The sequence below is a fragment of the Oncorhynchus mykiss genome, chromosome 24 (genome assembly GCF_057628025.1).
Source record: "Oncorhynchus mykiss isolate SJ-2025 chromosome 24, ASM5762802v1, whole genome shotgun sequence".
Taxonomy (NCBI): Eukaryota; Metazoa; Chordata; class Actinopteri; order Salmoniformes; family Salmonidae; genus Oncorhynchus; species Oncorhynchus mykiss.
Window position 1 is genome coordinate 5,152,328 of NC_143045.1, and position 14,966 is coordinate 5,167,293.

General features: G+C 43.4%; 1 protein-coding gene across 2 annotated transcripts; it reads left to right on the top strand.

Annotated features, from left to right (window-relative positions):
- The first annotated feature begins 4,632 nt into the window (after positions 1–4,632).
- LOC110503491 (G protein-coupled receptor 4) lies at positions 4,633–14,587 on the top strand. Of its 2 annotated transcripts, XM_036962018.2 has the most exons (3): positions 4,640–5,155; positions 8,380–8,474; positions 12,554–14,587. In XM_036962018.2, the coding sequence occupies exon 3, from the start codon at positions 12,595–12,597 to the stop codon at positions 13,585–13,587; it is 993 nt and encodes a 330-aa protein (XP_036817913.1). In that variant the 5' UTR covers positions 4,640–5,155; positions 8,380–8,474; positions 12,554–12,594; the 3' UTR covers positions 13,588–14,587. The 2 variants fall into 2 exon arrangements, with proteins under 2 accessions (XP_036817914.1, XP_036817913.1); XM_036962019.2 differs by lacking the exon at positions 8,380–8,474 and having other exon boundaries at positions 4,633–5,155.
- Positions 14,588–14,966: the final 379 nt, after the last annotated feature.

Sequence of the window (14,966 nt, forward strand, 5' to 3'; positions counted from 1 at the left end):
GTGACTCTGTGCAGCCAATGGCAATGTCTGCTTTAGATAGAATGCCGGGGGTCACCTGTGCATTTGACAGCTCTATTGCAGTTCCACTGCTGACACTGCCAAAACAACGCTATGCAATTTTCAGCTAAAGCGAATCTGGTTGAATAGAGCCCTTAATTAATACAGTGTAGCCCAAAGGGGAAACTGATATCTCAGTGATTCCTAAAAGATGGAACAATCCCAAACTTTATTTTCACAAATCTATTTTTCTTCATATTAAACATTTTAAATATATATATTTGAGAGCATCTGCTATCACACCATGTAACGGAAGAACCTCATAATTCTTAGTTGACGTTAGACAAAAATCTGAAGGAGTTTATGTTTTATGGAATTGCGGTGTTAAGTTCCCCAGCAAGAAAAACTGAAAATGTCGCTCGCTTTGAATCAAAATTCATGTTCTTGTTCTATCTTAAAATAAAAATCCACTCCAAAACTGTAATTAGGTCTTTTTTTTCCAGTAGTCCACCGTTGATACAGTGCCAAAATATTTTTTTGCATTTCAGCAGTCAAGTTGTCAAGATATTGGACTTTCAAGAAGCAAAGTGATGAGTCATGATGATGTGACAAGGTTTTGAGTGATTTCCTTTCATCTAGAGTTTATGGTTGTGACCATGGTGATTTCAATATTGTTTGTTTAAATCTACCAAAAGTAACTTTATAGACCAGGTCTTGCCCCCCCCCCCCCCCCCCCAAATATATATATATATTGAAAAAAAAACTATACCAATCACTGGTTATATTTATTGTTCCATGGTTGAATAATGTCACAATGACATCCATCACTACTAGGTATAATTATAACTTGCCCATGTTTATAATCTTCTCTAAATCGAATACATAACCTTTTTATTGCCTGGCAACTGCTACTGTATAACATGTATCCATGTTATACTATATTTTGTTTGAGCTGGAGAAATATGGTCATGGACAGGTAATTTATTCTTAAACATTATTGTTGCATAGTACAGTGCCTTAAGCTGAAGTATTTCCATCACAAGTTCACTTGCTTTAAATTAACATTTTGTTATGAAGTCTTTAATCAACATGGCTATACGTTCCTTGGACCTAAACAGGGAGATATCAGCCCATTTTATTATAAACTCTGTAGGAGAAGATGTATGGGTGCACAGAGGTGAGCGCTGGCTTTGGTCTCTCTCTGAGATATAAGAAAAGCCTAGAATCTCTCATGAGTTATTTAAAAGAGCCGGACTAGAATATTCCCGGCAAGAGGAAGCCATGGTAAATCAATAGAATGGCCTTGATGCCTTAAGTGGAATTTCAGCCCCATCCATTTTCCCTTCACTGACATTATTTATTTCACTTTCACGTCAGCTTGGTTTATGTGTGTTGTTCCATGGATGAATAATGTCACAATGACATCCAGCACTGTACATTTTGTATAAAGTTGTTTGTGTAGGAGCTTATCAAAGATTCTTACAGGCTTCAAAGCTTAAACTTGAAAAATGAGAACTATAGGCTACTTTTTTTTTTTTTTTTGTACCCCTTTTTCTCCCCAATTTCGTGGTATCCAATTGGTAGTTTACGGTCTTGTCCCATCGTTGCAACTCTCTTATGGACTCAGGAGAGGCGAAGGTCGAGGTCAAGCCGCACTGCTTCTTGACACAATGCCAGGTTAACCCAGCCGCACCAATGTATCGGAGGAAACACCGCACACCTGGCGACTGTGTCAGCGTGCATGCACTCAGTTGCTAGAGAACGATTGGCTGGCCGGCCCAACGCCCCCCTAACGACACTGGGCCAAATGTGCGCCGCCTAATGGGTCTCCCGGTCACGGCCAGGTGTGACACAGCCTGGAATTGAACCAGGATCTGTAGTGACACAGCCAGCACTGTGATGCAGTGCCTTAGACTGCTGTGCCACTCTGGAGGCCCGTATAGGCTACATTTCTGTTGAATTTGTGACACTTGAGCATAACCAAGCCGTCACTTCTCCAGGGGCGCAATATTTTATGTGTGGGAGCGTTTCAGGAAAGAGAACTCAATCAAGCTAAGTGCATATTCTATAGTCATAGCTGATGTACATGGCAGTAGCTCATTTGAATCTGCCGGGAATAAGACTAAATTCCCATTCTGAGCGCAACACACACACACACACACACACACACACACGTCATAGCAAGAGAGCACGGAGGGTGCCGAGAAAGTAAGCCGTTTTCATAGTATTTGGGCTACTTTTACAGTAGCTGGGCTACTTTTACAGTAGCCCATCACACAATGACTTTGTAATGCAGAACAGAGTGAAAGTTTGCCTATTTGTTTCAGTAGGCTACACACTGTATGGGTCCTACATATGACATGTACCAAAAATGTAGGCCTATCTGAAATGCAGCCGTATACACAACAACTGGCTGTCGTGTCGCACACAAGAAAGCACCAGGCGTTGAAGAAAAACACAATTTATTCAGGACCATGGACAGAAGGCTACCTCCAGTCAGCGCAATGAAAGGAGGACTTAAAAAAAAAAAGCACTTCCAATTTCAGCATCACCTCCGAGCGCAACAAATAGGCTACATTGGTCATTGTCACCATATCGATCAATAGCAATTAGACCCGCAAAAGCAAGCAATGACATTAAGAATCACAGATGCATCTAAAGTATGCATTGAAGTAAAAAGCAAAGGCTTAAACTATACGTTTACATTACAAACAAAACAAATCTGCCAAACAACCAGTAGGCTTACATGAGGGAAAACCAATGAAATAACCCTTCTGGCACAGCGGATAGGGCCATGAAGGTTGTAGCTTGCCATTTAGACACGTTTTTTTGCCTACTCCATGCTGTGTTGAACCTCTTGAGAAATCTCTGATTCCATTCTCCTTCCTGACGAAATATACTTGCCAGGTCTAGTTCAAATGCCAGCTGGACCAGCTGGGCTTTCCGTTGATGTAACATCACTCAGTAAGCTCTTTAGAGTGGAGAAGGAATTTTCACACACTGCTGTCGATGTCCCAAATGTTAATCCAAACCCATATTTCAGTGCCAACAGCACAGTCGGCATTGATTACAAAGGCCTGCCGAATCTTTTAAAGACCACTGAGTGGGATCCATTTGTTGTTGCTGGCTGTGGTTGCGATTTCACTTTGCAAGAGTCAAAGCAATCTGCTTCCACTGGTTCAGTTTTGGTTTGATCCAACAGGTCCGTCAGGTGCAAGTTACTCGTGGCTGGGGAAACGGCGGTGTAGGTGCTTGTCGTGATGTTACCCTTGTGCAGCTGGTGCTTGGCCCTGGCTTTCCTCCATCTTGTTGGTCAGCAGGCAGTATGCGCGATGGACGGGTATTACATTTGCTGCAAGGCTCCTCAACCTCGGCCCAGTGGGTAGGACCAGTGGGCTGCTCGGTAAGCTTGGCATCGACATGGTGGTCCTCCGTTTTTATGCTCTTGGCAGTGCCTAGCCATTTTCAAAAATCCACGCTGATTAGCCAACTGTAAATATTCAGCTCACTGCTACCAAAACTTAATGAAGCTAGTAGCTACTAGCTAGCCTATTAAAACGGTCAATTTTACCCTGCCCTGGGTGGAATCCAATGAGTTTCCTAAATGAAGGTAATGAAGATGGTACCTTATGACAATGCATGGCTAGGTGCCCAATCACAATGCATTTTGGGATTTTACCTACTAAACATTACATTATTACATCCCCCTCCTCAGATCACGAGCCCGTACCCAGCATAGCCTCTATCCCGGGTCTGTGCTACTGGCAGGCCCGACAACTCTGCATTGGCAAAAATCATCAACCATTTGTTATGTTTATCGGGAAACAAAACTGGGGGGTATGTCTAGGGGGTCCATCCCGTGCCTGGCTTTGCCACCCCGTACTTTGCCAACCCATAGAGGCGGCTCTGTCTCTCGTTTCGTCTCTCCATCTCCCTGTTGAGCACAACGCAGCCTCACTTCCGGATAGATTTTCCTCTCCAACTACCAACTTCTAATTTCTGACCGCATCTCTGAAACTTATCACCACTGACAATTGTAGACTATCTGCTCATTTACCCACACACCTTCATGCCTTCCTGTACATTTCCCTGCAGCAACGTTCATTCAACAACAACAACAAAAATCACTTTGGAAACGGCTGTGAAGCATTCAACCTCAAGTGCATATTGAGAGAGTTATTACAAGACAAAATGCAAAGATGGGATGATAAATATTAACACGGAGTGTAGGGCAGGTCCGTTTATAAAGGATATTCGCTTCCCATTCCCAGTTGAATTGTGACTGTGATACACATGTTTCCCTCCTCTATTAATTAATAGGCAGATGCCATCCAAGTCATGTAATCTCCGGATGTGATTTACTTCTGGTACGGAGATGACGTTAGAGACGACCTGACCCGTGATGAATCATTTTAGATTTTTCACTGATGGTTTCAGTCCAGGTTGACATGTGTATTAGATTTCTATGCCAACAGGAATAGCCCATTAGTCACATCTAAAGATAATTTTGCTCTATTGTGTTATTGACTCACATTGCCTGTGTGTCTATAATATCGGTTGCTGCGGATTGCTCTCTTTGTGGTCTCTTGTGGAGGAAACGACCATTGTGATCAGCCTGACTGCCTGTCAAGTTGTAAGTTTCAGTCTGAACGATCCATCTAGGGGTTGCTGGGGAGTTAGTGTGTGAGAAGTGTCTACCCCCCCGCCCTGAAGTAATTACTTCTCCAATGCACGTGTATGCTGAAGGAAACTCCCTCCTCCCCTAAACATCACTCTTCTCTTCCTCTCTCGTGTCTGACTTGTTCTCTCTCCGTGTCTCTCTCGTGCATTGGCTGTCTGTCTGACATCTTGACTTCAGTGAGTGGACTGACTGCTAATGGTTGGCATTTCCCCATCAGAGGAGAGGACGTGTACTGGGTTGAAAACCATCAGTCTGTCGGTTGTCTCCTCTCATCAGAGTGCTTCTAACTGGAGTGGGCGCAGCTCTCTTCCTGTCGTCATGTGGGACTCTGGTCTGGCAGTAACTCAAAGGTTCTGAAGCCTCCCCTCAGGCTGTCTGAATGGACATCTCCTGTGCCTGAGGGTTACTGAAGGAGACAGAAGTTCTTCCACTTTGGAGAACCATTGTCGACAACAAGCTGAGTCCCACAACTGACAGGTGAGGTCTTCTAAAACGGTGGTCAGGACTCAGAAGTGGTAAAAAGTGTAGATGAAAGAATGATAGCGCTTTTGTCAACTTTTTCCTTTCCGATGGAGATCAGACATTCTCTGGAAGTTAGTACACAGAGTATCACTGTATATTTTAGAAGATAAGACATACACATATTGTCTCAAATTGATTGCGAGTTCTTGAGGTCTCAGTTCAATCCCTTCACAGATGCACGTCTACACTTCCTAAATATTCTACCTAAACATTGCGCTGACAAGATACATTTTAATTCCGTTCTAAAAGAACTCCCCCCCCCCCCCCCAACACACAATTTCCCCTGTTGCTCTGGCCCCAGGATGACAGTGGTAAAAGGAAACCTGTAGCAGTGTGAGTCAGTCTTACTAAATGATTAGACTAAAGAGGTCTGGGAATGTAGCCAGTGACTGATTCAACGTTCGAAAACATGCAAATTGCTCCCACAGGTGCTTAAAGGGCAAAACAGAGGGTTGATTCTGAGAACTGTGGAAATGTGGAGGACTGTCTGCTGATTGAGAACAAAAGTGGACATTTTCAAGGATGTAAACGAGTTACGCTTTGGGACCGTTGGGACACGAGACTATCTGTGACCTGGGAGATCTTTCGCCTAGCTGTCACTGTACGTCTGAGAGTCCCCTCCCTGTGCGTTTGGCTAAAAGAACATTAACATGCTACTGGACAGATGTAATGGGGTGAAATCCACAATAGAAGCGGTCTGGAGAGGGCTACTCAGGATGGCTTCAGTGGGTAGATATTACATGTAGTGTCAGTCAAATGGACTCTTCTAGTTGCTAAGCAAGGTTCATTTGACTTTAAGAGAATACGGACAACACGAGGACTAAACTAAACCCACAATCTCAGGGAGTTAACCAAGATGGTGTGCAAATCTGACAGACAGAGAATCCTGTGGGAGAGAACGCAAGGCAAGTAGCATGTAGAGTTGCAGACTTATGAAGGGTAGCCTGCTACACAAATATTCATGATGCTTTGTTAATCAGACAGGACAAATAGCTTAAAAAGTGCATACTTCAGGTCAAACATGAGATAACAAAACTTGCCTGGGAAAGTAGACCTACGGTGTTCTCCAGTAATGTACTGGAATGTACAGTTGAAGTCTGAAGTTTACATATACCTTAGCCAAATACATTGAAACTCAGTTTTTCACAATTAATGACATTTAATCAGAGTAAAAATCCTGTCTTAGGTCAGTTAGTATCACCACTTTATTTTAAGAATGTGGAAACGTCAGAATAATAGTAGAGAGAATTATATATTTCAACTTTTATTCCTTTCATCACATTCCCAGTGGGTCTGAAGTTTACATACAGTCAATTAGTATTTGGTAGCATTGCCTTTAAATTGTTTAACTTGTGTCAAATGTTTCGGGTAGCCGTCCACAAGATTCACGCAATAAGTTGGGTGAATTTCGGCCCATTCCTCCTGACAGAGCTGGTGTAACTGAGTCAGGTTTGTGGGCCTCCTTGCCCGCACATGCTTTTTCAGTTCTGCCCACAAATTTTCTATAGGATTGAGGTCAGGGCTTTGTGATGGCCACTCTAATACCTTGACTTTGTTGTCCTTGAGCCATCTTTCCACAACTTTGGAAGTATGTTTGGGGTCATTGTTCATTTGGAAGACCCATTTGCGACCAAGCTTTAACTTCCTGACTGATGTCTTGAGATGTTGCTTCAATATATCCACATCATTTTATTTTCTTTATATTTGCTTACTACTGTTTGTACAGATGAACGTGGTAACTTCAGGCGTTTGGAAATTGCTCCCAAGGATGAACCAGACTCGTGGAGGTCTACAATTATTTTTCTGAGGTCTTGGCTGATTTTCTTTTGATTTTCCCATGATGTCAAGCAAAGAGGCACTGAGTTTGAAGGTAGGCCTTGAAATACATCCACAGGTACACATCCAATTGACTCAAATGGTGTCAATCAGCCTATCAGAAGCTTCTAAAGCCATTACATAATTTTCTGTAACTTTCCAAGCTGTTTAAAGGCACAGTCAAGTGTATGTAAACTTCTGACCGACTGGAATTGTGATATAGTGAATTATAAGTGAAGTAATCTGTCTGTAAACAATTGTTGGAAAAATGACTTGCTTCATGCACACAATAGATGTCCTAACCGGGTTGCCAAAACTTAACTTTGTTAAAAATATATTTGTCAAGTGGTTGAAAAACGAGTTTTAATGGCTCCAACCTAAGTGTATATAAATGTTTTTTTAAGAAAGAGGAAATGAGTCTGTGTTATAGCAAAGGGTAACCACAATAGCGCAGTTATCAAGAACGCACCCACGGTGGCCACAGATTCAGCATTATATATGTGGTGTCATGTCAGCATTTGGAAAGATTTGTATCAGCAGTTATGAATTTATTTTTGGTTAAGAGTCAATGGAACATTAGTAATCTAGACCAGACCGTTCTTTATTTCCTTGTTACTAAGAGGGGAATACCACAGTTACTCACAACTCAAGCTATCGGTATGCCACCGACACCTACGTTCAGCCTTTTCACTTTTTCTGATGAACGTTGTCACGGGCGCAAAATGTTCAACTAACGCAAAGATTATTCCATCAATGTCTCTGAAAGTGAAAGATGCTTCTAAATTACACAGTGATTATTGGAGGCCAAATGGCCTGACTAGTCAGTAGATTGTACCAGCATAGCAGAATGCTCTGATTAATGATTAGCACGTTATGGTCCGTCATCTTTCAACAAACCAAAGTACAGTGTTCAGGTTGCCCAATTCACCGTGGTAATAATACAAAGGAAAATGTGCAGATCGTCACATAGTCAACGCTCATTCTTATTGGCTGCAAAATGCCTACCTTAGGTAGGCTATTTGCCGTCATCCACATGGTGAGAACTTAGATTAATGACAGATCTGTGGATCAACCATATAATTACCCTTTAAGATCCATATCATGAGCATTAACTCACGGAATATGAACGAGTGCTTGATCAGTCTGGATTACATACTAATTATATACCTTAGAGCACATTTACATCACATGCCAATTCATGCCAATGTATTATCATCCACGTATACCATTAAGGGCCTTCTGTTTCTGCACACTAACAACCAACAAAGCCTGAGTGTGGGATGAGGATGGAAACATAGCAAGATCATCTTCTCAGCCCCATCATTTTTTTTTTTTTTTTAACGATTTCCTGTTTTATCTTTCAGAACTTGGCTTTTCTCCAATTCGAGCCAATCAACACCTTTTTAGTGCAATAATTCAAAAGAAGACTTTTGTATTAGTCCATCAGAGAGCTGAGAAGGTAATTATGTGATTGCCCTACTAATTATCTGAAAACACACGTTGGTGTTAGTGGTATCGAAAGGAACATAGATGCCCATCTTTATGAATGGCTGCCACGTTTCCCAGAACCTAATTGGGATTTACATTGGTACAGTGATGTTTGTTTCATGTGATCGTCAGACTTGCATGTCTGTTTCAGGAGCAAGCGAGCACAGAAACGTAGATCTGATTATCAGTGTGTAGTACCAGTCCGAAAATGTCATCGCCAATTGATTGATAAAGTTACTGCCGCGGGACATATTTTCTTCACGCTATGACCGTAGCACCCCTGTGACCTTATTAGAACTATGTCCTTCCTTGCATTTCACTAAAGTATTTAAATAAGCATTAAAGCTACGAACGGTCCTGCTGTCAGTCTTATTGCCTCCAAAATATCTGGTTAATCCAATCCCAGTGCCTGGCTCGGGCACATTGAACGTCACGATGAAGTGCAAATGCTCTCCCGCGAATCACAACCTGTGCGGTGGCAGATAGTCAGCCAGTTTGAAACCATGCAGAACAATAACCATGGAACATGTTGATGCAATTTACTGGACAGCGGCATTAACATAAGGTAATTTAAACCCGTTAGGAGGAGGGAGCCAATGACAGTAACTCCTATCATACACAGAGGGGGTCAGACAATATAGAAGGTCACAAATCCTGAAATTGGTTAGGCTTTTCACACAAAGTATTTAAAAGTGGAGAGATGGTTTCACAGGCAATTTGGAGTTAGCCAGTTCCACTGCAATAAGGCTCAAATCGATATTTGTGAGACCATGACTAAACCTCAGAGGCCCACTCTTGAAGGGTCGACTCATATTTTCCACCCAGAGCCCATTATCAAGCTCAAATAGTATGTTACAATTCTGACTGTGTCAGAGTGGATAGCCAAAGGGTTTTATCTTTTTCACACACAAACAATTTTGTCAATGAAATGGGTTGGAGCAAAGTGTGATGAGCTGGATACTGTAATGATTGTGAGTAATGATTGTGAGTAAGAGGATGCCATCTTTTGAGGGATGAGTTCAACTCATATGTGCTATATATATGCTATATATTCAGACCCCTTCACTTTTTCCACATTGTGTTACGTTACAGACTTATTCTAAAATGGATTTAAATAAGTTTTTTTTCCTCATCAATCTACACACAGTACCCCATAATGACAAAGTGAAAACAGGTTTTTAGAAATGTTTGCAAAAGAAACAGAAATAACTTACTTACATAAGTATTCAGACCCTTTGCTATGAGAGTCAAAATTGAGCTTAGCTGCATTCTGTGTCCATTGATCATCCTTGAGATGTTTCTACAACTTGATTGGACATGATTTGGAAAGGCACACACCTGTCTATATAAGGTGCACTGTCAACTGTGGGACGTCAGAGCAAAAACCAAGCCATGAGGTCTAAGGAATTGTCCTTAGAGGATTGTGTCGAGGCACAGATCTGGGGAAGGGTACCAAAAAATACCAGCAGTATTGAAGGTCCCCAAGAACACATTGGCCTCCATAATTCTTAAATGGAAGAAGTTTGGAACCACCAAGACTCTTCATAGAGCTGGCATCCTGGCCAAATTGAGCAACCAGTGGAGAAGGGCCTTGGTCAAGGATGTGACCAAAAACCCGTTGGTCACTGTGACAAAGCTCCAGAGTTCCTCCGTGGAGATGGGAGAACCTTCCAAAAGGACAACCATCTCTGCCGCACTCCACCAAACAGGCCTTTATAATAGAGTGGTCAGACGGAAGCCACTCCTCAGTAAAAGACACATGACAGCCCGCTTGGAGTTTACCAAAAGATACCTAAAGGGCTCTCAGACCATGAGAAAGAAGAATCTCTGGTCTGATTAAACCAAGATTGAACTCTGGCCTGAATGCCAAGCAACACGCATGGAGAAGACCAGGCAACGCTCATCACCTGGCCAATACCATCCCTACAGTGAAGCATGGTGGTGGCAGCATCATGCTGTGGGGATGTGGGAGACTAGTCAGGATCGAGGGAAAGACGAACGGAGCAAAGTACAGAGAGATCCTTGATGAAAACCTGCTCCGGAGCGCACAGGATCGCAGACTGGGGCGAAAGTTCACCTTCCAACAGGACAACGACCCTAATCACACAGCCAAGACAACGCAGGAGTGGCTTTGGGACAAGTCTCTGAATGTCCTTGAGTGGCCCAGTCAGTGCCCGGACTTGAACTCGATCAAACATCTCTGGCGAGACCGGAAAATAGCTGTGCTGCGATATTACCCATCCATCCTGGCAGGGATTGAGAAGATCTGCAGAGAAGAATGGGAGAAACTCCCCTAATACAGGTGTGCCAAGCTTCTAGCGTCACACCCAAAAAAGACTCAAGGCTGTAATCACTGCCGAAGGTGGTTCAACAAAATACTGAGAAAGGCTCTGAATACTGTAAATGTGATATTTAAAAAATACACGTTTTTGCTTTGTGTGGTATTGTGTGCAGATTGATAAAGGGAAAAAAGGCTGTAACATATCAAAATGTGAAGGGGTCTGAAAACTTTCCGAATGCACTGGATGTGTCTCTGTGACACACTTTATGGGCTCTATTCAATCTGTAAAGCTGAAGTGTTACAGATTCCGCGATAGAAATGTGAAGGTCATTTCTGAATGAGCCAACATATGCAGTGTTTACTGGGAATGCAGTCTCCTGCCAAAAGCGGGACCATCGCCTTTAAATTTCAAACAAGCTGTAAAGCTGAACTTCCGCAATGCGGATTGAGTAGAGCCCTATGTGAGTAACTTTCTACTAAATGAGACTACAGGAAGATCTAGGAAAGACAGACTAGTCTCATTTATGACTCAAGACTGTGTCTAAATACAACTTTCCTGGTTAAATAAATGTTTAATAAAAAAAAATGGCAAAGACTACCAAAACCTGATTTTGTAACACAGGTGATAATCAAGCTTTTCTGATCAGGGTTCATACATCACAAGCGATTTAAGCTATATTTTATTTTACACTAATAACATACAAGATATACATGTTTTGAGCAGACAACCATAGTGCCTGTGCCCAAGAACACTAAGGTAACCTGCCTAAATTACTACTGACCCGTAGCACTCACATCTGGAGCCATGAAACGCTTTGAAAGGCTGATCGTGGCTCACATTAACACCATTATCCCAGAAACCCTAGACCCACTCCAATTTGCATACCGCGCAAACAGAGGGCCGAGCATGCCCCCATTTTTATCGACGGGGCTGCAGTGGAGCAGGTTGAGAGCTTCTAGTTCCTTGGTGTCCACATCACCAGGAAACTAACATGGTCCAAGCACACCAAGACAGTCGTGAAGAGGGCACCACAAAACCTATTCCCCCTCAGGAGACTGAAAAGATTTGGCATGGGTCCTCAGATCCTCAAAAGGTTCTACAGCTGCACCATCGAGAGCATCCTGACGGGTTGCATCACTGCCTGGTATGTCAACTGCTCGGCCTCCGACCGCAAGGCACTACAGAGGGTAATGTGAACGGCCCAGTACATCACTGGGGCCAAGCTTCCTGCCATCCAGGACCTCTATACCAGGCGGTGTCAGAGGAAGGCCCTAAAAATGGTCAAAAACTGCAGCCGCTCTAGTCATAGACTGTTCTCTCTGCTACCACACGTCAAGCGGTACCGGAGCATCAAGTCTAGGTCCAAGAGGCTTCTAAACAGCTTCTACCCCCAAGCCATAAGACACCTAATCAAATGGCTACCCAGACTATTTGCATTGCCCCCGCCCCCCTCTTTTACACCACTGCTACTCTCTGTTGTTACCATCTATGCATAGTCACTTTAATAACTCTACCAACATGTACATATTACCTCAACTAACCGGGGCCTCCGGACATTTAATCAGTACCGGTACCCCCTTGTATATACCTCACTATTGTTATTTTACTGCTGCTCTTTAATTAATTGTTACTTTTATTTCTTATTCTTATCCATATTTTAAAAAACTGCATTGTTGGTTAGGGGCTCGTAAGTAAGCATTTCACTGTAAGGTCTACACTACACCTGTTGTATACAGCACATTTGATTTTGATTTGTTTGTCTTTTCAGGAACTACTCCAGTTTGGGCCTGAACAAAGATAGAGAAACAGATGGATAAAACAAACTTCAACTTGACTTGCGTGACCATCTCTAATAGCCCTATCAGTGACTTCCTGATGAGCATCTACATCCTGGCCTTTATCCTGGGCTTGGCCTTTAACCTATTGACCCTTGGCCCCATCGTCCAGCAGGTCCGCAGCCAGAACACCCTGGGGGTATTCCTGCTCAACCTGTCCCTGTCTGACCTACTCTATATCTTTACCATGCCTCTCTGGATCAACTACTACCACCGGGACCACCACTGGAGCCTGGGCAGCCTGTCCTGCAGCGTGGCCGGCTTCTTCTACTACTCCAACATGTACCTTAGCATCTACCTGCTGTGCTGCATCTCTGTGGACCGCTGCCTGGCTGTCACCTACCCCCTGAGGACCAAAGCCTTCCGCAGCGCGCGCTACGCCTGGGTGCTTTGTCTGGTCGTGTGCGTGACTGTCATGTCCGGACACGGCCTGGTGCTGTTCAAGGACAACCTGCAGGATGCCCACGACGACACGCAGGACCGCTGCTACGAGACCTACCCCATGCCGCAGCCCGTGGCCCTGTTCAACCTGCTGCGTGTGGGCATCGGCTTCCTGCTGCCCCTGCTGGTGCTGGGGCTGTGTTACTGGAGGATCATGGGCCAGGTGAAGCAGAGCGAGGGGCTGGGGGAGCAGGCTAAGAGGAAGGTACGGCTGCTGTCCTTCGGGGTGATCGGGATTTTCTCTGTGTGCTTCGCCCCCTACCACCTCCTCCTGCTGACCCGCTCCCTGGCCTACTACCACATGGACGAAAAGATGTACTGTCAGTTTGAGCAGAAAATGCACTTCCCTTTCTCATTCACGCTGGCCCTGTCCAGCCTGAACAGTGTGGTGGACCCAGTGCTGTATGTGCTGGTCAGTAACGGGGTGAGGGAGGACATGAGACTGTGCTTCTGTGGGAACAGACAGGGTCAGAGGGAGAGAGAAAGTCCCCTCTCCACTGAACCATGGAACACACATATGATCTGATTACATACTGATTATATACCGTGTGTTTGTGTGGAGGGTTGGGTAGGTTACTTTCTAAATGTAATCCATTACAGTTACTAGTTGCCTGTCCAAAATTGTAATTAGTATCGTAACTTTTGGATTACCCAAACTCACTCTCAGTTACTTTTGGATTGCCTTACCTTTAAGAGGCATTAGAAGAAGACAAAAAAGGATCCATTCAAAGCATTTGGTATGTCATCCTAGTGGTCTCTGACTCACTCAGGTGGAACAAACTGATGCTTTTTCCAATGCTGAATTGAATGTCATTGAGAAAACAGAATGTTGTCATAAGGTGTCTGAATTTAAAAGTAGTCTAAGTAATCATGTTGTCGGTAATCTGATTACAATATCTTTGCTGGTAACGTAACTGAATACACTTACCGTTTTATTGTAATCAAATGACGTGTGTTGTATTTATGCCCTTCGTCTATTGCAGTAAATCCCTTCCGTGCACATTGTAAAAAGGACGGCATGTTTGCTCTGTGTGACTTCAATAACATGTTCTTTCATATCAACCCACTTTCATGGACAATCAGTCAATCAGGTTGTCTTTTTAAAATGTTCAAAGAAAAGCCTTTGTGAGGTTTTTCTTAACGTTCCACTTGGTGATGAGGATGGGTATTGTGTTTGTGCTTTCTATTAATGCCTGTCCTCATTGGTAAGGAAAATCCTTTCAAAGGCTGTCTGTTCTGGCTTTATGTTACAGGATTGCTCCGCTTGAAGGGCCCTCGACTCTCTTCAGGCCTGCCACGGGTTTTTATTGACATGTGCTTGGTTTACAAATGAACCTTCTTGTTCTAATTTGCCTGTTTTGTGGACTGACATCAATCAGAAGAACATTTGTCAATTTCATATACTGTATATCCCAAACTAAATCTACGTCATAAACAATACTGGCGTTGAAATCAAAGAAAATACAGTACTGGACATTGAAGACATGTCGTACAAATGTTCAGCCAATAAACATAAAAGGAAGCTACCCAAATGTGCATTTGTTCTTACGTTTCCATGTACAATTCCATTATCAGTTCCCCTCTCTGTCCATCAAGGTGAAATATTTAAAAAACAAAAATCCAGCGCTGGAAAACAATGAACTGCCTCATCAATTTAGACACTTAGTCAATACAGCTCTTTAACAAATGCTCTGAACATGAGAGGTCACTGTAGACCGTCGCTTTAATTACGGAGTGTGATGCTGATTTATGTCGGTTGGCGCCCCCCCCTCGGGTTGTGCCGTGGCGGAGATCTTCGTGGGCTATACTCGCCCTTGTCTCAGGATGGTAAGTTGGTGGTTGAAGATATCCCTCTAGTGGTGTGGGGGCTGTGCTTTGGCAAAGTGGGTGGGGTTATATCCTGCC

Excerpts from the sequence above, each read along its gene's own strand:
- LOC110503491 (XM_036962019.2), top strand. The coding sequence starts at position 12,595 with ATGGATAAAACAAACTTCAACTTGACTTGCGTGACCATCTCTAATAGC.